We start from the raw sequence: 26,182 nt of genomic DNA on the forward strand, positions 1-26,182 counted from the left end.
TAGCAATTAGCTTCAATTAATGTTTCTTCATCACTGATCCAATTAGGAAACTCTGAATGAAGGCAGGGAGGGAAGGAGGGGGCAGACCATGTTTACCTTGTAAACACCACAAGCAATTCTAAATCAATTCTGGCTTCACTTGGAATCTCTCTCCCATTTCAACAATCTTTTCTTGGCTAAAGCCCAGAAAACTACATCAACCACTGCCCTTTGAGCAAGACTCTGTTACCATATAAAAATGCTAGAACATTGATCTCTTGGTAATGTCTCCAGACCTTCCTGTGGCATGAAGTGCCTTCTGAAGCAAGCACAAGCTTTTCTTCAAGAAAAGGAAAGTTTGAATTCCACCCTTAAATTCTACTGCGATAACAGCAAAAAATCAGTTGCTTCTGGATGTTTTCTTACTTCTTCAACAAACTAATACAAAGCTGCAAATATCACCTTTCAAAAATTTGCACTCTAAAACCAGAATCAAGGTGAAAGATGACTGGTAGAAACAACAGAAGCGAATCTGAAATTTGAAAAGCTTCTGAAGCAGCAATACATTTATTTTAATTAGGAAAATTAAAATGCAAGAATATTTTTGTCACTTCTAAAATGGATTAACTTGCTATCCAATCTAGAGAGAACACTGAACATCAGTTATATCACGACAAACGTCGAATATCCTAGGAAAGATAATGTGCACTTCACACCATATATGTAAATGCTAATAAAAGGATATGCAGCAGTAATATTTCACATTACCATGAATGGTTTCTGATTACGACATGCCATAAACCTTTCAAAAGCAGCTTACCTTCTGCTGTGATGAGACGGGTGGCGTAGTCATCAATGGTTTCAGAGGAACAGTGTTAGTCTGAGGGGTGCTTATTCTGGGAGACACATATGACCTGGGTGATGAGGCATCCGATGTTAAAGACATTGGAGACTGATTAGATGGCTGAGCTGGAAAGTCAAAAAGATATTGCTTTCATAAAACCATCTGATATGAATTAGATCTTCTTCTGAACTTGCAGTATGCTGTATTAAAAAATACTTAACAGATTGAATTTGAATAGGGGACAAAAGCAACTGACAAGATCAAATGTTCAACAAGAATTCTAACTAAAAATCTATATTCTCCCCAAACATCCAAATTTCTAAAACTCTGGAGTGTTCCAAAGTATGGTGAAGTGTCTATGGGGGAAGACTGGGGTGCAAGGACTTTGTGCAATACTTTAAAAACAAAAACAAAAAACACACAAACGAAGTAGTTCACTGTTCTTATTGGTGTCCTATTTTAGATTGCCTGATTCAATTTAACTGACAAAAGGCACAAAAAAAAATGCATCTAGAAACCTGTTCATTCCATTTTGGTCATCTGACTTCCAAAAATAAAGATCCACACACACCCTCACCATTGTTTTATCAGTTGAAAATCATTACTAGCAAAATAAATTAGCATAATAAAAATTAGTATCAACAAAATACTCTTCACTGACAAAACTGCATGACTGCAGTTACGTCTCTGGTTCCAGTTACTTGGCTTATTAAGTTACAAGACAGAATCTACCGATACCTGAAAAAACACCATGCCTGGAAACTGAAAAAGCATGGAAGTTCCTGAAATACAGGAAGTAGTGAATATTCTGTTAAACGTTAGGTAAGTCTAACTAAACATTTCAGAGTAAATTTAGGATCTTGCACACATTTGACATGCTCATACAGCATTAGCTACTATGCAAAGATAAAACCCCAAAGTGACAGAGAACAGCATTTATTCATTTTTTATCAGTTTTCTGCCCCCCAAATAAAGAACTTATTTTCTTCCTTTTTCCCAAAGGCAGGATAAAAGCTCAGTGTCCTCTACATTACACTTCTACACTAAAGACAGTACACTAGGAGGCAGCTTCTCTAAGTTTCAAATGCTTTTATACAATACAACCCAACAATTTTATAAGAGAAGTGAAAATATGACTCTGAATACCTTGCGTAGACAGTTGTGCAGCTTGAGAAATTAGGGAAGTAATATTGAAAGCAGATGGTCCAGCAGTGAGAATTTTATGGAGTATAGACTGCAGAGAGGCTTGTGTCACAGCTGCTGTAAGAACTAAAAACAAACAACGAGTCTCAGCGACAATTCCGGAACGTCAGTTTAAACTGTTCAAACTGTAGATGCAGTTACCAGGGATATCAACTGTACCAAGGGATATCCCTGTATCAGGGAGAACAACTATTTTTCAGTGGCAAAAAAAATCCCAAAAACTACCAAATACATTTTACGCAAACAGTATTACCCCTTCAAATACTTGAGGATGAAAAAAAAAAATCCCAGATGGGAAAGCAGTAATGCACTGAAGTATTTATCATTGGGGAAAAAAAAAACGGTTTTGCTCAAAGAAAACCTAAGCTGCTAGCAAAACCTCAGACTGCCTCTGCGGGATGGGCAAAGGGGGAGCCACGGCCCTCGTGCACCCGCGACCCGAGCACTCGTGCTGGCCAACAGCACCAGATCACTGGGTTTCGACGCTGACGGGCGGCTGCTGCGGGGCCACGGCCGCAGAACGAGGCTGGGAGCCAAAAGCTCGGCAGCTTCCCAGCAAAATACAAGTGGAGTCTTTTTACCGGACATGTGGTTTTCCATCACGAACCACAGTAACATTCCCACTTTTTAGTCCAATCTGGTACAATAAGGTTTTCAGAGCTCCTCCCAGGACAACGAAAAGAATATCCTATCTACCTATTACTGAACGAAGACATAGCATTTGCTGATTAAACGGAAATTCAACTGACAGCTTCTCCTTATAAATAATCCTAATGTGGTATTAGTCCTAAATTTTAACTAATATTTTCAGTATTTTGACCTTAAGAAAGGTGCTATCCATGAAAGTCCATTAAAATCTCATATAAAAGTTATTTTTAGTTATTGCATAACAAGTTCAAAATATTTTACACATTTTATTCTTCAGTAAACTTTCACATGCAAACTTCTTCTCAAGTAAAACGCTCAAAATGCATCAATTCAACTTGTCATTGAAGAGAAAGGCACTATAGCTAGTTTTAAGTTTTCTTTGGATAAACTAGGCCTACATGACAAAATAGCTGAGGAATACACAAAAATTGCACACATACACAAAAAAGTTAGCTTGCTGGCACAATTACTGATGCATCATTTTTAAGTCAGGCTTAAATTCTCCAGGAATGACTAATTTTGTCTTGCAGTACTGAATTGAAACTTTCCTGGAGATCAAAATTTTCCTCTACGTTCCCCAGCCTGATCTTCATTAATAGCACATAAGCATATTTTAAAGTTTTAACGTTCTCTGTGCACATCCCCACTACCAAAACCTTTCGGAAAGCAACAGGTATTGCTAGTGATTGCCCAACCTCATTCAGAGTGGCCAATACATGTTTAGTAAAAAAAAAAAAAAAAAAAAAAGGCTGACAGGCGACAAGATAAGAATCAGTGAAGGTTTCGTTTTTTGGAAAATGCAGAAAAATCACACAAACTAGAGAAGACAAAGAATATGAAGACACAAAACAGCAAAAGCTCAAAGTTTTGTGCAACAAACGAATGCTCGCATGGTAACTAAGTCTCCAATCTCACCGCAATCGGTACTGCTCATTAGTACCTCCATATTTATTGGGTTAATTAAAGCTTATTCAGCTAATTTAAACACCACCACCCCCACTACAACAAAAAAGCAGCCACCCTTACTTCAGTTATCTATTTATTTAATCTTTTGCATTAAGCACAGCCTCCTGCCCTATAATACACGGATTTACATAAATAAAGGCTACATTAACTTTAAGGGTATCCTTACCTTCATTGATTTTGGATATATCTACGCTAGAATTATTAAGCTGCAATGTGGCTTGCAGAGCAGGCAGCAGCTGTCGAAGGAGATTTGGGTCCTGCAGTAACGGGGGAATTGGTGATTGTGGGACAGGTGAGACGGGGACTGTGGGAGCAGATGAAGCAGGTGCCGAAGTTGGATTCAGTCCAGAAGCCGAAGATGTGGAAGGAGTTGTGCAAGAATGGGGTACGGACTTGTCCAGAGATGCAGACTCTAAACAGAAGGCACACAGTAATTTACATTTTTCCCCCAATACAACCTCACAACTTTCCTCACTACTAAAATATCCATATTAAATCTAGATGATCAACTTTTTAACCACTGCTCAAAAAAGCTGCATATTACCACAAACAAAACAAAAACTGAAGGTACTTGATAGCCAGTGCCACTACAGCTCCTGGAGTCTAACATTTAGTAAGAAAAAATAAGAAAAAAATATATATATATCTTTTTTTTACTTCAAGAATTAAGATTGAAAACTGACGGGGTTAGAAAAAGATTTTTTTTTTTTTTTTGCTGATAGACTGCTTTCAGAACAAATCTGAGACAAAAAAGATCTTTTTTTTTCCCCCATCTATTGTGCATACATGCATATTTCATATTCATTTTTTACCCATAATTCCTATCCTCCTTTAGAAAACGTATGATAACAAAAATCTTGTAAAGTCCATGAGCTTCATCAATAGCTAGACAGTATGTCAAATTTGAGGGGACGTTATAAGCCATACTTCCTTTATTCAGAGTCCAGACTACAAAAAAAATAACAGTCTAGCAACATTGCTCCGTACTGAGAGGGCAATGAGCTATACTACATATGTAAGAGAGAGCTGTTGACAATTCTATAGCAGAGGGGAAAAACATCCAGAATTATATCTGCCCATAATTAATTTCAAATTTTGCATGATGAATCAAAACCTGTATCTTCTACTTAATTAATCTTACTTTAGCAAATAACAATGATTATTTCTCACATTAAGCTGTTTGGCAATTAAATTCATTCATACTATATGGCAATTTGTTCCAATTAATGTGCATCTTTTCATTAATTTTAAATCTGACTTTCAGTTAATATGAATGTGTCTCCTTCATTCCAGTACTGTGAGAAATTCCGTCACTGAAAAGATTTTCATTTACTATTTTTATACCATAAGTTGTTTCAAACATCTTTCACACCCCTGTTTAAAAAGATTGGGCCATTATACTTCAATTTTGGCTTCCTTTTCCCCTATTGCCCATTCAATCCTACCAGGAAAAAAAAAAATCCAAACAGTGAAGATTAACGCCTTTATCATGCCAAACAGGTTGGATAAAGAGTGAAGAGATGGACAGGGACACAATATTTTATTCGAAGTGTTTTCCAGAATATTGAAGATCTGGATTTTTATCCCCAACATAATTTGGGCACATAGTATTAAAATAGTTTTCCCATGGAAGCTAAGTAATTGGCTATGAATCTCTCTCAAGCTAAGGTTTTTTTTTTTTTTTTTTTTTTTAAACACAAAAGATTACTGGAGGATTAAATTGACTGTTTTACTAAAGGAGAAAAATGAAACAAAATTACATTAGATACAAATAAAGCGTCACAAACACTTTCTGAATGCTGTTTTCTGACAGATTTAACTGTAACCCTTAAGCTGGATGATAATTTGGAAGACAACATCTAAAAAAGATTCAAAATGATTATCAATATGTAAATCAAAGTTCTAGACCTCAGAGGTAATCTCAGAGGTAAATGAAACAAGGTCATGCAATTACCTCTTAGTCACTGGAGACATTTTTCATTTTTTGGAGAGGACCACGGGAGGGGGGAAAATATAGTTATTTTTCTGCCAAACTATACATTTGAAAATTGCATAAGTAGAAGGATTCTGTTTCCATGCTATTAGAGCAGAAATAGTTCATGACAGGTCACAAATACTCCCAAAAAAACCTTTTCAGTCAAGTACCTAAACAACTACGACAAACTACAACAGGGCCGGGGGGGGAAGGCAGCACTACCCATACAACGATCCCTATTTGACTTCTGGTGGGGATGCAACAGCCAAGGCACCTGGGCCTCAAGAAAAGGGGCAGCCCTATCCAGCTACAGGCTCCTCAGGACAAGGAGTTGGCTTTTCATTGTATTTCAGCAGAAACTCATCGTTTGGCCAGCAGCTTTCGCAAGAACAACTTAAAATTCCAAACATCACAAAGAGACAAGAAGTGCTATGAAGGTGGAAGAGTAGGGAGAGAAAAAAAAAAGGCAAAAAAAAAAAAAAAAGGCAAGAAAAAAGACACCCAAAAGCAAAGAGAGAATTCTTTTATCACTTCCAGTGACATATGAGTTAGGCCATTAGGTATTAGCGCCGCCTTGAAACACTGAAGTCACCTGCATGAGTCTCTGGCATAAAAGTATTATTCACAAAATATTCTGATTTTACGGTATTCCAGGTAGACTCAGTAGAACATATGCAAGTCAAGACACGGAGCAAACAAGCACCTTATCACACTAAACAGCAGCACGTAGACTTTAAACTGAACCTAGATCTGTCAAAGTCCGCACAGGGGTAAGACACAGTCGCAGACAAAAGCAAGGCAATTAAACACAACAGGACATGTAAGTACTTATTAACATAACTATCCTACCCTACAGCTTTGAGAACCTTTAAAATTTTGTACAAAAAAAAAAAAGTCAATTTTGTCCATTTAATGTCCAAATCAACTAACAAGCAAGATAACAGAAACTAGGTCTAATTTGAAGAAATATTTAACGTAGCTAGACTCATCTTCACAGTTATGTTATTTTATTGGAGTTAATTCAGCTCAAGTAAGACAATGCTCCTACGACCAGTAGTACCAAAGGAGGAAATAATTGCTCTAAAGCTGCTACTCACTGCTATAATGTAATTTCTGACCCATGCTGTAGTTTTGCACAAGAAACTGAATCAAAGCGAAACTCAAGCTAACAAGGCATCACACAGGAATTTTCAGATTTGAGTGTCTGCTCATTTCTCAAAAAACAAACAAACAAAACCCAAAAAAGTGTTTAAAATCTGTCATGCAAAAATAAATTGAATTTCAGTAGGCCTGAAAAAGCACTATGGCTCAGCTGAACATTCCTGCTATAAAGATGTGAATTCAATTCTACCAACGTAAAGAATGCTAAAGAAAAAGCGGAAAAAAATGTATCTACCCCTAACATTTCCATCTTTTCAGATGGTTAATAGTATAACAACCATATAATACTATTAGAATAAGACCAACAGTCTGTACTCAGTGAAAGACTACAGCACTTATGCACAGGGTATTAATGATTCTATGTTACTTAATGTTATATAGGATGCAAAGTACAACTCAGAGTGCTACTTATTTCACAAATAAGGTTATTCATAGCAAATTAAAGAGGATAAAAAGTGTTCTCACTAAATCAGATTTTTGCAAAATATCTTATATTCTATGAAAGTGCAAGTATTTGTAGTTTATATTGAGCAGTCTCAATGGGTATGTTTTCTACGAAGGGAAATACCTTTCTGATGAAATGTGAACCACACTAGCAAAATATAGAAGGAATTCAAATCAGTTCCATACAGTCTTAGTACAATTGAAATCATATCTTTAATGACCTTAAACTGAGCTACATTATTCCCTGTTATTCCCTGGCTTTCAGACACAGAAATAAAGTCCAAATAATACTAAAGAAAAAAAAAAAGCCTCTAAATACTTATGTATCTGCTTTTGTGCAATATGCACTGCAATAGGTTTAAGTTTTACAATTGTTTGTATTTATGTGGCCAAACAAAACTTTCATGTTTCACTGCTGAAGGTAACACCAGACCGCAAAGCTCTTCTCAGAGCAGCACTTGCTCCATGTTAGCTCTCAGCCATCACTTCACATTTCCCCTGAAATTCCTCCAGGCAGAAGCAGAAAACTGCTCCCTGCCCCTCCTCTTCCTCCGCAATTCCCCTTTCCTGATGGGTGTGAATCTGCAGGACTGTTTCACTGAATGCTCGGCCACAGTTCAGTTTGCTTTTCAATATTTAAATGCTAGTTGTGAGTTCCTAAAATATATTCTAGGACTACAAACAGAAATGTTTAGAATTATACATAACCACATCTTTCTTAAAGGCATTTGAACCTTCCATCAATATGAAGCGTCCAAAATGAAAATATGATATTTAGAAAAGTTCAATTTCTTTGCAAATTTAAGTCTTTCAGTTAGGCAACTCTGGTTCACTAACGTCTACTCTTGTGTCAGTGTAATTTCACGCTCATAAACAAACACTCCACAGTATTATTGCAAAATATTTCTTTTACTAAATGTCAGCTACACATAAAACTCATTTTATCCATTAATACATCAATTAACACATTAACACTGAACCTGATACTAAAATAGTACAAACAGGAGATGCAAATTTGATCTATATAAATAGAATCATAGAATCGTTAAGGTTGGCAGGGACCTCTAGAGGTCATCTAGTCCAACCCCCCTGCACACACAGGGTCACCTAGAGCACGTGGCGCAGGACTGCGTCCAAGCGGGTTTTGAAGATCTCCAGAGAAGGAGACTCCACAACCTCTCTGGGCAGCCTGTTCCAGGGCTCTGGCACCCTCACTGTTAAGAAATTTTTCCTTAAGTTCCTGTGGAACTTTTGGTGCTTCAGTTTCTGGCCATTACCTGAATGAGATTAAGAATCAAAACCCAGAGGAGAATAAATTCCTTTACGATACTCTGAATTGTGAAGAATTTCATTAATTTCAATTTTTGTTGCTTTTCCTCTCAGATCACTGTTCCAAAAATGCCTTTGCACTAATTATTTCCCAATAAAAATAAACACATTAAATTTCCAGTTTCTGGGAGCTTTCAAAAAAGCTTCCTAAATAAATAAATAAATCCATTCACTTGTGTTGTGACAGAATGAAATAAACAGTCTACTTTCTGACAATCACGGAGAAGCTTATTTGAAACAGCTATCCGAATTTTAATGGCAAAAAGAAAAATAAGTTTCTGCTCCATCACACTCAATTGTACAAAAACTGTACACATATAACAAGTGCTCTCTTGATAGCAGCTTTTTTTTTTTTTTTTTTTTAAATGACACGGAAACTGTCCACTTGCTGCTGGATAAACCACAAGTGACCACTGCATTCCCTCAAGTATTCCAACAGCTTCCACTACCGATGTAATATTTATGCCATTAAAAACAAAACCAGGACATTCAAAGCCCTCCAAATCCAACATTACAGTATTACCCACCTCAATCTGCTGCAACTTTGAGCTGTATGATTGCCCCGCTAGCAAGAGCCACGCATGTGCTCTCATATCATGCTCTCAGTGGGGAAAAAATCTGCATTACAAAATTTCCAGAATGCCAAAGCCTTATCTCCTCACCATCCTTGCCCTCTGCTATAAGGATTAAGCAGCTATCATCTAAAACAACTAATTACTGCTAATGATGAAGAATCCCAACATGTTCTTCTGTGCTGAAGGCCCTTGTAAGCACACACCCCAGTGCACAGTTACTACTGAGAGAGCTTAGGGGGTGACAGCCACATTCAGCCTTTTTATGCAGTTCACTTCTATGGAAATCCTTCAGTCATACCTAGATAAATCCATTCAAGAGCAATAATTTTATAAACACATTTTGCCAAGTGAACTAGAGCAACAACGACAAGTGAGCTCTCAAATGTGCCTCAACTCTCTACATCACAGAAAGCCATTTCACAGTTGCTAAAATAATTGCAACTGCAAAGCTCAGCAAGCACATCTGAAATACCAGAAGAAACCTCTAACAGTCTCTCTAGCATAATTTTTTCTAACCGCTACATGAATTGAGTAATATACTTAAAACTGCAAAACTCAGCCAACGAGGAAGATGCAACAATACCAAGAACAATGTTAGTAACTGACTGCTGCAAACTGCAGTTTTCTTACTTCCAAAACTTTCTAAGGGTGAAAATGAAGAGGAAGAAGCTCAGTGGCCACTGACTGAGAAGTGCAGCCTGATGGGCCTGGAAGGATGTGAGCAGTATCCTACAGATGGAGATGCTGCTGAGATGCAAACAGCAGGGTAACATTTCATTCAATAACTGAATTAAAGAGGAAAATCCGTGCGAGCTCTGGAGAGAAAGCAGCCAAGAAGCAGGGCTAGCAAGGCCATGCTCTGCTGCAGCAACGAGCAGCTGCCTCCGCCTGCGACACCCCGAGCACAGGCAGGAGGCCAAGCAGGTCCCAGCTCCTCCAGCCACCAAGAGGGCAGAGGGCTCCTGTTAACAGGGGGCTTTATTCAGTCTCATTGGGGGACTACAACACATCCCTGCAGAAAAAGACTGAGCTGAAAAAAGCTGCTTTGGTTGTTGTTTTTTTTTTTTTCCACTTTGCTTTTCATAGCTATTACTGCATTAAAAATACACACTAGGAACACAACTATTGAAACAGCAGTACCTATAGTATGTATATCCTGACATAAACCCACCAGCAACACATTGTCATGAAGTAAAGATTTTTCTGAGCAGGAGCTACTGTACATATTATTCAGGCATCTAGACCAAGCTACTTTTATAAGCAATGCCAAAAGGCAGCTTTACTTCTTTTTAAGGGGAAAAAAATAATTAAAGATCGAACACAGCTTGCTTTACTAGCATAAAAATAAAGCTCTCAAGCTATTTGCTGACTCTACAAAGATATTTTTTAAAGGGGATTGAATATCCCAGAACTTTTTTTTTTGCATTGTGTCTAACAACTACAAATGGAAACTTTAAAAGCTGCACACCTGGAGTACTACACGTTCACAGACACCTCAGGAAGATTAAGTACCAGAAAAAATCCACCCCCAAACCTCCCAATGCAGAGGCAGAAATTCTGGCAGAATAATCTTCCTTCCTCCTCTTTTTTTTTTTTTTTTTTTAATATACATAGCCACAAAAGTTATTCTGGTCAAATTTCACATCAAATGGAAGTCTAAAAGTCACCAAAAAGAGAAATGCAAGACTACTGCACATATTTTTTGAATGATCTTTGATCGTAATAAAAGATGCACTGAATTTTTCTGTATCTGCAAGAACAGCAGTAAAGCCATGCTTCATAACTTGTGGTTTCTGCAACTGCAAGCATTCCAAGCCTAATGTTCAGCTATTTACATCTTTTCTTCTTCTACAATTACATCTATTAACTTTAAAACTCTAATCCACCCTATCTGAAGCTCAGGAAGTGTTAGATTTGCTCACAATGAAGTGTCATGAAACACTGCATTTCAGCAATGAGACATCAGTATTATGAAATCTATCCATTTCACACATACAAACATAAAAAAAAAAGCTGCACAGGAACACAGAAACTAAGCAATTCTTAGCATGGAAGCATCCAAGCTAATATAGACTCTGAAGGCAGATCTATGGTGTAAAGTCTGTCCTACAAGTTATTCTTCACTACACATATCAATGCTCAGCTCTCAAAGCAGTGTCACATACATAAAAATACTAGATTTCTCCAAGGACAGCCGTAGCAGTTGTGGTGAGGGCAAATTCCTCTGACTGAGGCAAAATTCATTTACTCAATTTTACTGGAAACAGCTTAAAAAAAAAAAAGGGTGTGCAGTAAAGCAGGGAAGAATATCAAGTTTGCAAGTTTGAAGTCCAATTACATATGAAATAACGTGGCAGAATTGAGTAATAAGGATTTTAAGCACATTTTGAAGATTGTAATGAAAATAGAGAAAATAGGCTAAAGGAGAGAACATTTGACGTGAATGTTTTGCAAAACAAAAACTCAAAGTTGAAAGGCAGAAAAGCACACATAGAAAAAAAGTCCAATGTCAAAACAAGTCCCTTTTCCCCCCAATATTTTCTTACACAAGGTTACTCTCCATGAGCCATTACCATAGCAAAGAATCTCACTATCATTAATAACACATCTCTCCAGCCCTACATTCCTCTGCAGCTTCATTACCCCAATAACAAAATAAATGCAATTAAATATGTAGGCTTTTGAAGGGTCACAAACAGTGCCTAACACAATAAGGGTCTGATCTTTGCTTGGTGACTCTAAGTGTTCCCAATATGCATTATTAAGAAATAGAAACTTTGCAAAATAAACGAAATTTATTGTGTGCATTTGTTGTGCAAAATAAACATAATTTAAGGGGGATAAATATATCAAAACAAAGGGAGGTTCTAAACAGAATCAAGACAAGAAATATATTCAAATTCTAGAAGTAACATATTTGAATCAGCAGAAGTAATCCATCACCTTAAATACCATAAGGACTGACATACCTTTTCTCTCTGTTTTCTGTGAAGGGATGGAAGATGTGGATGTAGGCAGTTTTGATAAAGTAGATGCTCCATTAGCATCGAAGGATTTCTTTGGCTGGTGATCAGATTGTAGAGAAAATGGACTAGGAGGAACAGTGCTTGGGGTAGCAGTTGGATGAACCACTGGTTTGATGGGATGTTGTACTGGAGTAGAACTACTGTGAGTCTCTGCTCTTGGCAGTCTGTAGTCTCTGTCATTGTGCCTGCTTGTTTGAGATAAAATATTCTGTGGGAGCATACTACTGGCGTCACTGGAATGCTTGTCTTCCACTTTTGCAGGATTCCCCAAGTAATGTTGCAACAAGGAAAAAAAAGATTTAATTAGAAGCTTGGCTTAAGACTGCAGTGACTGTGATTAATTAAGTAGCACATCAATAATAACAGCTGATTGAAGAATTTTTTTAAAAAAGGAAAAAACCCTCAAGCAGATCAGAAATAAAAAGACAAAATGCAATTTTACTCACTGACAAAAAGCACTTTTTTCTGACCTTTGCTTGATTTAGAGTTCCAGTTAAGCACTGTGCTTTGATGAAAGCATTATAGCCAAAGTTAAGTTTTGAAGTTTCCTAAAAAAATTTAAATCAAATTCTATTATTTCTTTCTTGTATTTAGTGTGATTAGACAAATGATGCTATTTTCCTTTTGAGGTACTCAAACAGGTACAATGTAATGCTTTCAAATTCTTGTCTTCAAAGAATCCCACTTCAAGTCACTTGAGTAGCAGTGCAAAGAATTTACTTTCAGTCAAATAAATTCAAGAAGATCATACACAAATGAGTGGCTAATCTGTGTTTGTCACATGCTAACAGACTTTAAAATGTGCTTCCCTGGGAACATGTCAAGCATATATACACTTCTCTGCTTGGTTCCTAGGTTTTCATCTGTCACAGTTACTGCACTACATAATTTTTTATGTTTCATGGCAAGCACATCTTGAATAAAACATATTTTTGTCCTCTATATGTTGAAATTTTGCTCATCCTTTCCTTGAGGGGGGAATAAGGGAGGAAGAGAGCTGGTGATGAAAGTCTGTCTTTTGTAAGTCTCAGCCTTATAAAGCTCACAGACAGGAGGGGAAAAGAAGGGAGGGGAGGAGGAAAGAAGCAACTTTTAAACCAACCTGAAGCCTACACTACAAAGCCACACAAACTACACTGGCAAAGATAAAAAAGATAAAAGCTAGGAATCAGGAAAAAAAAATCCAAGCAACAAAAAAAATCACAATCTGGGAAAAGCTTTGCTCAACAGTGTCGGCATGGTAAAAATATTGTTTAAATAACATGCACGAGACTCTGGAACCACTGATGACAAAACCTATTAAGTTAGCGGACTATTACTTTCAGATGTAAAATCGAGGTTTTAGAAGAGACTTTTACATCTCTATTTTCATGCTCCAATGTTACGTAGATCGGTCTCATAAGGATCAAGACAACTGAAATACATGAAAAACTACATTTTTTTTTCAGAAGATATTTAAAAAGATCATTAAATTACCCAGAAAAACAGAAGCAGTACTACAAAAAGCATTAAGCAAGTAATACTAGTGACAGTTCAATGAGTCCAATGTTATTTTAATGATCAATATCTGGGAGACCTGTCCATTTCAGTACCTTTCGCCTTTTTGTATTAAAAAAGGGGGAGAAAGACAGGTAAAAAAAATATTTTTTTTAGTTTAGAAAAGAGAGTAATACAAACAAAGCAAGAATATATTACTTAAGCAAACAAACAAACAAAAAAACCACATACTTCCACTGGCAAACCCACTTGCAGCTGTCGCCTGCATCACCTCTCTTCTGTAATCCCTATCTTTTGGGAAACTGTTAACTGACATCTTGCTTGCTTCTTTTTGTCTCTGCTCTCTGAAGAAAAGAAAACAAAAGAAAGACCATAAGAAATTCAATCACGCTCTCCTGAGGTTAAGTTACACAAGACCAAATAAGCCCTTCTAGCAGCTTGCTCTTACAGACCGGGGAGGCAAATTCTACCCATGATTTTCCTTACTTGAGTGCCTGTGCTTGTCCAGCATCTCGATGAACGGCTCAGCTCACTAACTCAGCAGCAAACCACAGATCTTTTTTTCCCCCCTCCTCTTGCTTAGTAAGTAGTTCAAACTTAATAGGGAATAGAAGAGGTGCCAGAGGTCATGCAGGGGTGTGGACAGAGTAAACCTGGACCATGCAGCAGTCTGTTAGGTTGGCTCAGCTGCTCTTTGAATTATCTGTTGTAACTTTTTCCTTATACAATGAAGATACACACACATTTACCTTTCCAGCCACTCTTTTGGTTTTTCCCATTGTGAAACTTCTGTTCGGCAGTTGTAGTAGTACTTTTTGCCTGAGGAGCTGATGTGTTCAGACCAGTCATCCGCAGAATCATAAGCCTTTAAAAAAATGAACAGCATTGGATTAAAGGCTACTTGGGAGTTTTAATACACAAGTTTAAAAGCTCTCATCTTTTTAAGTTGCATAGTGTCCTCAAATATACCCTAATCTAAATGTCAATTCCATCTGCCACAGTTAAAGGTGACACGGTCACTACACTTCCACTGTCTCCTACAAGCCAGTTCATTTGATTTTATTCCTACCAACTCCAAATACATCCAACGGGTTCAGTAGGATGCAATTGTATCTGTATTGCTAAACTTTAGATTTCTGCACATTAAATTCCTCAAAATTCTGTATCTAAATACCTAACCTATGGTTTTCATCATAATATGATTATTTAAAAAAAATATATATGGTTTTCTATACTTAGAGAATTTATTTATTCTGTTTCCAGTGCAATCATTAACTGCCCTAACTACTAAAATTTAGGTAATAAGGTTAGGTAATAAACATTTTAGGTAATAAAAACTCGAGGCGTACAGTGTGTCTTAAGTAAGAAAATCCAGTCAAACCAGAATGATTTTACCAATGCTTGTAGAAAATATTTCTCTCCATAGTTATTTTTATTTAAATAATCTAGTATCTTTAAAAAAAAAAAAAAAAACAAGTACCTGAAACCTCTAAAAATAACCAGTTATAACAGCTTCACAAGATATAAAAACTGCAGTTAGGGCACATATAGGATGTTTATACAATAAAATTTATATTGGAGAATTCAATGAAGCGGAAGTTTGCATTTTGAAAAAAATCCTGAAAGTAGAGTGTGCATGAAGCTGAAGTGGGGACACACACTAATTACAAATACTCACTGCATCAGAAGTCTTGCTTGGATTATTGCTGGGATTAGAAGAATGTGAATTTGAACTATGAAGAGCACTGTGGTTATGTGAATTTTCTTGTGGAGAGTAACTGGTCCCTAGAGGAAAAAAAAAAAACAAACAAAAAACCCCCACATATTTCACCATAGCTTTCTTTGCACAAATAAAAGTATCTGCATTTTAAGGGTGCAGAAGCACAGCATCTTATTTCCTAAGCATCTTACATACTCAGACACCTCTTATAAACTAGATTTCTGCTCTCAAGTGACATAGCAACTTAGTAACAACAGTCATTTACCTAAATGCAGCCAGAGCACAACATAATGCAAATGTGGAAGGAGGAGGCCCACATGTGTATTTACATTGCATTCAGGGTAAGGCCTACTTTGTTTTTATAATTTAAATACTGCAGTATGTTCTTTTATTATTCTTACTTATGGAAGGGCTTACTCTCATATCTCATTTAAGTACAAGCAAAATATGAACTTTTCCTTTTATTTTTGAGGGCTGAAGGAGTCCTAATATGTCAATTTTGACACGCTTTCTCCTCAGCACTAATTAATAAGGTTCGAATGGGTTTATCACCAGCACATGCAGTTTAATGCACAGGTTTCAAGTTCATCACAGCAGTCTTCTTTTCCTAACCATTTTGCCAGTGTTTGTAACTGGCAAACTCTTTCCATTTATGCTTGCAGATTTCACTAACTTTCCAGCAGCTCTGTCTTTACAGCATAGGTACCTACTCTCAGAGCACTAAAGACAACATTTCCCGAACTGTCACATTCTTATGGCTTCCCTAAAAACTGCTTCTCAGGTAACCTGTTTTTCTTCTTCACCACAAAAACCACTTAAACACAAAAGAACAGCTGGGAAAAGAGAAGGCAAATAATTTCTAACAGTTCTCAAATTTACATCTCTGCCTAAGCTCAAGTCATAAATTACACCTGAACTGTACTAGTTTCTACTTTAACAACCAAACAACAACAAAAAAGTATATTTTTATCAGTAAAATAGCAAAGTTACTTTATATAAATAAAGCAATTCTTGTAAATTTAAGTTATCCTCTTTCTCCCTGCGCTTCCTATCATTCATTAAAATAAATAAATAGGGTTCAAAGTCCCCCGGCACAAGTGAACAAGTCACAGAGCAATGCTGGAAGTTATTCCCAACAATTCATTGAAAACAAGTAGCATGGGCCATATTTACAGGATATCTAAAAGTAACCCTGAATAGCCAGCCTGTGTGTGACCATCTCACCCTCCTCACTCTGCAGTAACAGAAGACCAGAAGAGCATATATTAGTTTTTTTCCAGGGTTATAGCTCATGAACCTGCCTCACAGCAGAACCTGACACATACAGGGCAGGCCCAAAAATATCAGCTAGGATAAAGCAGCACTAACTTAGGTAGGTAAAAAACAGCAATGTAGGCTAGTAATTTCTCAAGAATTATTTTACAAAGAGACTGTTTACAAGCACCTATTAAGCAATATTCTTTATGAAGTGAATGCTACCATCAGAACCAACTGGTAGTGGTACCAGCCAGCTAAGCCACATTACAAAGATAAAAACGCCTTGAACAGCTGAACTTTAGTAGGACAGGTTTACTCCAACAAGAACTTTTAGGGTTGTTCGTTAAGCAAAACCATGCATTACCTAAAGGTCCACTCTTTATAAATTTAAACTTTCCTTACAATCCACTACAGGAGATTACCAAAAGAAATGGGTGTTGGTTTCCGAGTAGGACAATGCTCCACTTTTCCTTTTGTAAAAGGAAATCAAAGCTCTGGTAGAAAAACAAAGGTGTTAACCACTCAGATTTGAAGTGTAAAATCTCTGGCAAATTCTGGTCTTTCTTTGATATAGTTTCACCTGTGTTCTCCAAGACGTGCAGCCTGGGATAACAAACCTGCTCTTCTCGCTCCCCACATCCACATTTTACTACTGACCAAAGTTCTGTAAAGCAGAACAGAAAGTGCTGAATTTAAAGCTTGCTCATGCACCAGCACTCTTATGAAATGCAGACGCACTGAAGTACCTTTCGGAAAGACCAAATGCCCTGCTTCACTTGAACGTGCAGTACTGTCACGGTGATAAGCTTTTCCAAACTACTGAGAGACCATGCTGTGATAAGCATATGTTGTTCTGTGGAAACAACCAGAAGTGGCCAGTGCTACTTAGTAATATCTGTCCCTGTAATTCAAAAATGAAAAAAAATGGTTGCTTCTGAATATTCTGAATATTCAGTATTAGTCTGCAAGATGTCCATGTGCAAAGGGTAAACGGACAGATGACAGAGATGACGGAGTATTATTTTATAATGTTACGTGCTTAAAGCCTCCCATTCTTGGAGAAATTGTAAGCAAGAAAAGAAAAAAGTACTTTTTCTTCATTCTTAGCCGATTTCTTCTTCTCAGGTTTTAAATATTCATATAAATCATGTCAAAATAAGAAAAATAGTTTCGTGGACCATACTCCAAGAAAGCAGAAAATATTCCTGTCTTTATTTTTCCTCTACCTTCCGAGGAGAAGTTTTTAAATCCTCCTGGGCGCTACATCATGTACTACACTAGCCTCACATCCTGCGTAGCAAGCCACAACGACCACAAGGACCTCTGCAAGTAGCAAAGACCAACTCCTACAAGTATCTCTAATATGGTAGAGCAGTCCACTGTAAGAGGTGGGGAATGAATGAAACCACTAAAACTATTTTTACAAGTCTGCTGAAAACCACACATAGAGAAGACGACTAGAGGAGAATCATGTCATGGTGCAGCATGAGAGAGGTTATAATGCAATTTTTAGCTTCAAAGCCTTATGACTATGCAAGCATTGACCAAAATCCTTTTTCACATTTTCTTTTCCTCCCACTCTCATACAGCTTAGAAAAAAGTTTATAACATAAAGAAAGATGTATAGTAATATGTTCAGTACCTTGAAAGAGAAAAAAGCTGATGCATGCATATGCATGAAGTACTGACCTGACCTGCCAGTAGCTGACCAACCAGACCCACCAGAAGCTTAGAAACTTTATTTGTATAATTTTTGATAACATCCATATGTCAATTCACCTTAAAAATTTGGCAGTAAATAAAGAAAAAGCACAGAGCCTTGACTTCATATACAAACTTTGAAAGCAGGAAAATTAGGTCTACACTATCTTCTGTGCTCTCAAGTCACGCGAACTCAAAGTTACCACTTGTCATTTAAGTTTGTCTAAGTAGATCTCAAAACATACATGCTCAGTATACACATGAACAACAACAAATAACTGAGCTGAGAGTGAATGATGTAACCTTACATGCTACATATAAAACTTCAGAAGTTACACTTATGATTTAAAAAAATACTTATTTTACACACATGCACACAGGCAAATATCCTGACACATATGCATAAACTATATCACAACACTGTATTCCTCAAACAGCCACACCAACAGTCTCGATTTTTTTCAGATACTACTTACAGAATAAAGTACCTGATAAACATTTTTGTATCGATCATTCGGCTTATACTTACTAGGCTCTTCCCAAACCCTCTAAGAACAACATAATTATTGAACTGCTTCATGTGCTTCTGTGGATTGCTAACAATTATAAGGCAACTCTTCCACAGACAAATTTGTTCAATTCTACTGTGCAATAATATTAAATGTCTTTTCACAGGGGAAAAACAAGATGAAAATTTCTTTTTTTTTTTTTTAAAGTGTCTATATTAGAGAGTTTAACAGATAAGGAAACAGTTTTCCAGCATAGCTAACTCACTGCAGTTCCTGAAGACAGCTGCAGTTATTTGTGGTTATCCTACACGTTTCGTTCAGCATAATGAAGACTTGGTCACTGTAAATACCAGAGTGGTCTGAACGGCCAGCCAAACTGAGTCTAGTCTCACGTGCATGTTCCAATACGAATAGGAACCTGTTCAGTAAAATAATGCAATCCTTCCGTACATCTCAAACTCGCTGACGAGACCAGCAGGCCCTGAGCGCTCTCCCAGCTCGGCACCCACCTCGCGCTGTTCCCTAGGGCAGCAACAAGCCGCCGGCGCCTCCAGACAGGACCGTGAGCGGCCGCAGCCGCCGCCGGCCCCTCCGGCGCAGCTGGCCCCGCTAGCAGCCGCGCGCGGCGCCAGGCCACAGCTCCCCACGGGAGCCGCAGCTCCCCACGGGAGCCGCAGGGCTGGCCCTGCGCTGAGCTGCACTCCCGGCCAGGCTCCTCGGCTGTTCCCACTTGGGCTTGTCCTGAGCCAGTGGCTCAGCTACGTAAATAGCGATCCTGGCTGCTCCAGCATCACTGACCACTGCGGGGGGCCACAACTTTTAAGCTTTTCCTTTCAGGCTTTCAGAAAGGCCGCCCATAAATACTTATCTTGATGGTGCATAGGTCAATTAAAGGCACAGCTTTCCTCTTCCACCCCCCTCCACAACTCCGTTTTATTTTATGGCTAATACTCCTTTATGTTTATGTAAGTACCAGATCCTGGGGAGAATGAGTGAGAGCAGGCTGCCAAAATGACGTTTGCTGTGAGAAGCTTCCAAGACCAAAGCAGATGATACCTTGGAAAACAATAGTCGTAAGCACTTCCTACAAAACAGCTAATGGCTTAGATACCGTGTGTGAACAACAAAACCAGTATTATCAATTTCCCACATACTAAAACTGTGAAGTATCAAGGTGGGAGGGGAGGATCAAAGAGAAGCGGGGGGAAATAGAGACTTATGTAAGTTACCTAGAACTCCAACAACCAGCCCAGCAAACCATAAGAGCTCCAATTGCCAGGAAAAGCTGTTTGGGATCTTCAAAAAGCCACCACACTAAGAGGACATGTGGAGAGCAGTTCGTAAGTAGAGGGAAACCTCTGCAAAGGAGGGTCTTTCCCTTAGTCACACCCTAGCTGTCAAATGAGCAGGGCCTATCCCAGAGCCACACTTAAGGTGTCTGTGGCAATCAGCTCTGCCTCTCCCAGCTACAACCCTGAGAAGCAGCTTGTAAAGACAGTCACAAAGATAAAATTGCTAAGATTACTGCATATGCCGAAACAGGCTGGATACAAGGCAGACAGCTCGCTACTACTCCAAGAAATATTCCCAGAACAACAGGCCTTCCCACCCATTTCTCGTGCACTCTCCTTGCCAGTTTTCAACAACGCGGAATAACAAGATTCTGTCATTTAAAACGAGTATTAGCATAGGTTACAATTTATAATTTTAAATAAGCATCTTAGATATGCTACAGAGGAATTTTATTTCTCCCAGTTTAGTTAGGACTCCTCACAGAAGTGACTTTTCTCAGCTTAGCACTTCGAAAGCAGTTCAATCTGGCAAGAGCGATTTCTAACTGAAAGTGGCAACAGTCCTTTTGTTTTAATATATAAAACTAGCATTGCAACTGTGCCAGCAAACTCTCACTAACACTATGTCTAGTAATATGTCCTTTAGTACAGGTCACCGTTAATGTTAAGTCATTAGAACTATCTTCAAGTAACTTTCAAAGGACAAATCACATCATCTTCACCAATCAATGGACGACTCAATGCAGCAGGAAGTTCAAAAGCACCATTGTGGAAATCCATTCAAACTGACTTGATGTCTACTGCTGATCTGAGCTTCTGCCACGCCAGATCCAAAGCGCTCGGTCCCAGACAGCCTGAGCAGCAGCAAAGCTTCAACACTGCTCTGAACTTGGAAAACAGACATTACTCTGACTCCACCTTCCGTATTACATTCAGAAACTCCTTCTTGGTAATATTCTCATTTAACTGCCAGTGGAAACATCAATTCAACTACATGAAGTTAAGAAAAGATGAGATTCCCGGGTGGTTAAAGGGCAGGCGTCTCTAGTAAAAGCAACTATTTTCTTTCCCTGCTTCTCCCACCTTTCAAGGGACAGCTGAATAACTCTCCCTTCCAAGTACTATACACCTATACCAGCAACGACAGCAACCAGATGCATCAAGTCCTACTGCTGCTTAAAAGAACAGGCAAATTCACCACCATCTAGCCATCCTTCCCGTGGCGTCCAGGCATCTTAGCTTAATTAAAACTCATTTTAACTCATAATATTAAGTAGTACCATAAAATACACAACTGCAAAGCACAAACAGGAACACAGACACAGTGAGGTTGAAGATAATCTATAATCCACTTCAACAGTAGCAAAATCCTAATTTTCTCCTTTTTGAACACACTTTCATTGAGAGAATAAAACAAGATTATGCCTCCACTCATACCCAATATTTAAGCAAGAATAAAAAGTAATATTACAGTAGATGCAGTAACTACTTATCTATTTATTTTTAATAGGTACACATTAGAGTTATCTTTATACAGTCCAACAAAATATGCAGTGCATGTTACTTTCCTTCCTTGGAGAGGCAAATAACTAGCTAATATATTTCATTTTCCTTCTGTCCTTAATAAAATTATCAATGCGGACTACACAAAGAGAAGTCCACAAAATGCTCACCAGCTGGGCAGGAAGCACAAGAAATGCTCCTGAGCTGTAACTCAAAGTCCTTTCCTTATCTCTGTTACCTCCTGAGGAAGTTTCAGAAGAGGTTCTGGTATAAACCTCTGTTCTCTATTGCAGAAACCAGCATAGGAAAGGAAAAATTGGGCAGTAAAAAAGTAATTCTGCTAACTTACACTCCATAGCTAGTACTCTAAGACTTCCCTTTCTCTTAGCTAACGTTGAATCACATTCATTAAATTCAAGACAGGAACAGAATCTGAACTGCTTCAACAGAACAAATACTGCCAAACTCAGGGACACTAATTGTCTGTTAACAGAGAAAATCAGCAAATAGGTCACGGTAGTAACATTTTATGGCCATAACTAATTAAGACTTTTTCCAAATACCTAAAATGTACTTCAGCTATTTTTTTAATACAAATAGTTCTGCAGACAATTTCTAAATTTCTGCATTCAGGAAGCAAAGCAGCAGCTTTTAGTGAGAACCCAATACCCACAGCCTATCATGGCCGTTTTTATTTACCACACGCAAAAACAGTAGGACAAACAATTTTACTTCAGTGTATTTGTATGTGGCCTGCTGTACTGAAATAAATTATGGCCACCTTCCACAGGCAACTAGGATCATAAAAACTTGCCATTTTTCTAGCAGAGCAATGGCCCCAAAGAATATACCAACTGTGCAGTACCATCTTTCAGAAATTCTTAATATGCTAGAGCTCAATGCAGAGTGCCTTGCCAAAGGATAGAAAGGAAAAAAAAATCACTACACTGCCCATTATCATGCTTATTTTGCTCTCCCTGCAATAAGTCTGTTTTACATTAGTCAGTAAGTAGTTCTATGAGCAAAAGAACTTACAAAGCTTCATTTTCTTTCCTCCCACCTCTCCTAGCCAGCACAGCAGACACTGCTGTTTGGTAACGTTTGGCTCCCAGGAGAAGCTTCACAGCAGCAAAAGTACCAGAGCTCATCTTTTCCATTGCTTATCTTTTACACAGAATTTCAGAGAAATTAGGCCCAGTCCTTAGTATAAATGGATCAAGACTTGTACGTAAATAGAGTGGGACAGTGCACTGACAAAGGATGCAGAGACACTATAAGAATGTTGTTTTCTTCAGAAAACAAGATTAAAAATGGCACAGATTTTCTAAAATGGCAGCATGAAACTGACTGCTATCCTCCGTTTACATTTTGTATTTCAAATTAGATCAGCCTGATTTTGTTTCTGAAGTTTAATTTTGAGGCAAACTGTACAAAGCAGCACTCCAGGATGAGGACCAGTTACCTACCTACCAAAAAAACCCAAAAGGCGACAACTAAACAGCTCAGCCTAAATGCGAGCCTCCACTCTGAGTTCTCACATAGTTCAGTGATCTTCTACTCCAGCAGTTAACAGACTGACTTTGTTTTCCCAAGATTGTACTTTGGTCGGACACAACAGCTTGGTTGTCATCATCGGCCAAACAGATACAAATATCACAACAATATTCTCCTCCTAATCTGCAGTCTGCTCCTTTCCTTGTTTTAGCTACACTAAAATGGTAAAGTAAATCTTTTTTGGTTTCTGTTCCTCCCTGCCATCCCCCCAGATATCAAATCACTTTCCAACTCACACATGACTTAGAAAATGATCAGGTTAACTGGATGAAGTCTCCTGAATTCCCCCAGGAAGATCCATTCTTCAATTTCCCAAGTCACATTTTTGGAGAAGGACCAGGGAAGAAAGGTGCATTTCTGCTGCACTCCAGAAAAATATAAATAGATATCAGAAAAGGAAAAAAGTCACAGCACTACTACAGTTAAAAACAGGTCAGCAGACAAACTGTCCCACTGCACAGCATTTTTGCTACTTTTTTCCCCTTGTAATACATGTTAGTTTACAAGTAGAAAGGAGCTTCATTATGGTGTTTTATGAACATATAGGGAGACCCTTTCCACTCCCGAGTGGAGAAAAAAGATAAAGCACCTGCAAGGAGATTTCTCTCCACTGTTTGCAGTATTTAAGAGGCTATCCATAGCCAACAGACAGAATTCAGAGCAATAGAACAGGAGTAAAGAGCAAGAACAAGCAAAGAAAAGCGCAACTGCTGGAAAATGTGTGCGTCTCAAATTCCCATTTTCCAAAGATGACAGTATTTTTCCTTGTTTTAGATTATGCTCATTCATACCACTAAATTCAGAGTACAGCAGGTAACAAATCCCTCCCAAGTCTCCACACAACCACGTTATACACATCTGAAAGATCTTTTTTCTCTTGGACCGCCTCAAGAGTTAATAGACCTGGGACGTCCATCTGCCACCTCAGAACTCAGCCAGCACTGCACACAGGCTGAACTTTCTGTAAGACGTGAGAAATCTAACCACACAGGTGTCGCCTAAGCCAAGGCTGGGATTCAACGGCTCACAGCTGCAGAAACGCCAAAATGTAGGTGGGCAAATAATGCACATCAACAAAGCCACACCCACGCACACGCGTATAAAAATGGAATCACTTGGTTCATTTGTTGAGACCTTCCGCCCCAAACTCTAAGATGCCTTGCCAAGAAAAACAAGGAGGATGTTCTGGCCCATCAGAAATGTTCAATTAGTACCTGATGCTTTCCAGTACCCTGAGAAACTCCCTCAGTAGGGGGGAAGAGCAGGGGTCAAGTTTTAGTCTTTAGTCTCTCTCTGCAACCTCTTTCCATGCTTATTATGTGGCAGCAGTGCCACATAATATGTATCCTGTTAGTCACAACAATTACGAATCCAACACATATCTCTTATATAATAGCAAGTATCTATGGAATCTAACCAGTCAAAGACACCTTTTCTCTCTGCCAGCTTTAAAGCAAAGTAACTACAGGCCAGTGTGTGCTAACAAATGTCTTGGCATAGAGTTCATACCGAAGTGGTAAAAAAAAAAAAAAAACATTAAAAAAAAGTTCCTATTGGTAACTACTGCAAATTTTTCTTTGGAAAATTCAGTCTCCCAGAGGGGAAGTGCTTTGGTTTCTGTCTTTAGATTATTATTAACCGCCTTGCTCCTTCCCCCTCTCCCCACCCCATGAAATCTATAGGAAGATTTCTGGAACATGAACTTCAAAAATCATTATGGAGAAGGAATAAATAGCTTTAGCCTTTGTGATATCAGAAAAAGCAACAGCCAACTAACATCTGGCAAAGAAAGAGAAGGCTTTGGAGTAGAAGTAGGTGTATTCTCACTCTGCAAAACTGGACCAATTACAAAAGATAATCAGCTTTACATAAAAGGGCAAATTAACATCTCTCCCCAGCTGTATACAAAACTAAAAAGCCTATACTAAATACTGAGGACTAAATTGTATTTATGGAGATTCTTTCAGGTATTAATGCAAACCACTATGTATCACAATTCGAAATATACTGTAGCAAAGTTACCACTTGCGTCTTCTGTCACTGGTTTATCATCTGCACTACCAGGCAAGCAGAGAATACAGCGCGCGTGATGCAGCTAAGAACACTGCCTGAACATTCAGTGGGAATCACACCAGTTCAGGGTTATTGTTTTGGTTTGTTTTTAAATAAACTTGTAACAGTATTCAGTTTTCAAAGCACTAATTACACTTCTATTTTAATAAGTAAAGCAGCCACAGAAGCCTCTCTCTCACCCTTCATAGAGCCCTGCTGCCTTTCTTCCTTATAGGAAACCATTCTCTTGGCAGGTTTTTTGATACATCTCAACCATTAGAACAAAAACATGCAACAGAATGGACAATCCTATCATGATTTTACCTATTAAAACATGCTCACATCTGAAACCGTTTATTTCTGAACAGATGCAATGAATGTCATTAGAGACAATTCTCTGCTCCTGAAGAAAGGCTGTCTCTAGTTGGTTTCTAAACTCTTCTGGTAAGAACCTTCACAAAACTCGAAAAGCTTTCTAAAGCAGATGCTTATCACGATGTGCAGGTTGAATTTAAAGATACTTTAGAATTGCAGGTGGCTACCAAATTCCTCAGTTCTACAGGCCTGCTAGATTCACAACAGCAAATGGAGAAAAGTTCCAACAACTTCTTCAACACCACTTAGTACATTCAAGGCACCTTCCTTAACAATCAACTTACCAGCACAAGCAGCTTTACCCACAGAAAGCATGAGAAGGTACCACGAACTTCAGCAATGCACAGTCAGATTCCTAACTCCTTAGCTCGTGACCCACATCTCAATGTGTTAAATTAAAGCAATCTCCTCATCACAGCATCACCGGTGTCAGTAAATTCAGAAACCTGTTTAATCTTGTGTCACTAATTAATATTGCCACATTTTTATTCACTGGAACATCCCTCTAAAAAAAAGAGAGTAGAGACACTTCAGAATAAAGAAAAGCCAGGCTTTCCCTCCTGGTTGTAGGC

The 26,182-nt window shown here is 38.2% G+C and overlaps 1 protein-coding gene across 5 annotated transcripts in view; it reads right to left on the reverse strand.

Annotated features, from left to right (window-relative positions):
• The window catches only part of WAC (WW domain containing adaptor with coiled-coil), a 59,999-nt gene that overhangs the window by 19,009 nt on the left and 14,808 nt on the right, over positions 1–26,182 (reverse strand). For all 5 annotated transcript variants that reach the window (XM_088533994.1, XM_088533997.1, XM_088533995.1 and 2 more), the window contains exons 4-10: positions 15,326–15,432; positions 14,397–14,512; positions 13,879–13,991; positions 12,094–12,402; positions 3,807–4,052; positions 1,970–2,092; positions 800–948 (exon numbers count right to left, since the gene is read on the reverse strand). In XM_088533994.1, coding sequence (XP_088390120.1) covers positions 800–948; positions 1,970–2,092; positions 3,807–4,052; positions 12,094–12,402; positions 13,879–13,991; positions 14,397–14,512; positions 15,326–15,432 — 1,163 coding nt within the window. The remainder of the gene's footprint in view (positions 1–799; positions 949–1,969; positions 2,093–3,806; positions 4,053–12,093; positions 12,403–13,878; positions 13,992–14,396; positions 14,513–15,325; positions 15,433–26,182) is intronic.

Source organism: Tinamus guttatus, unplaced genomic scaffold, assembly GCF_059628265.1.
Source record: "Tinamus guttatus ecotype Peru unplaced genomic scaffold, ASM5962826v1 Tinamus_guttatus_pri_ptg000530l, whole genome shotgun sequence".
Taxonomy (NCBI): domain Eukaryota; kingdom Metazoa; phylum Chordata; class Aves; order Tinamiformes; family Tinamidae; genus Tinamus; species Tinamus guttatus.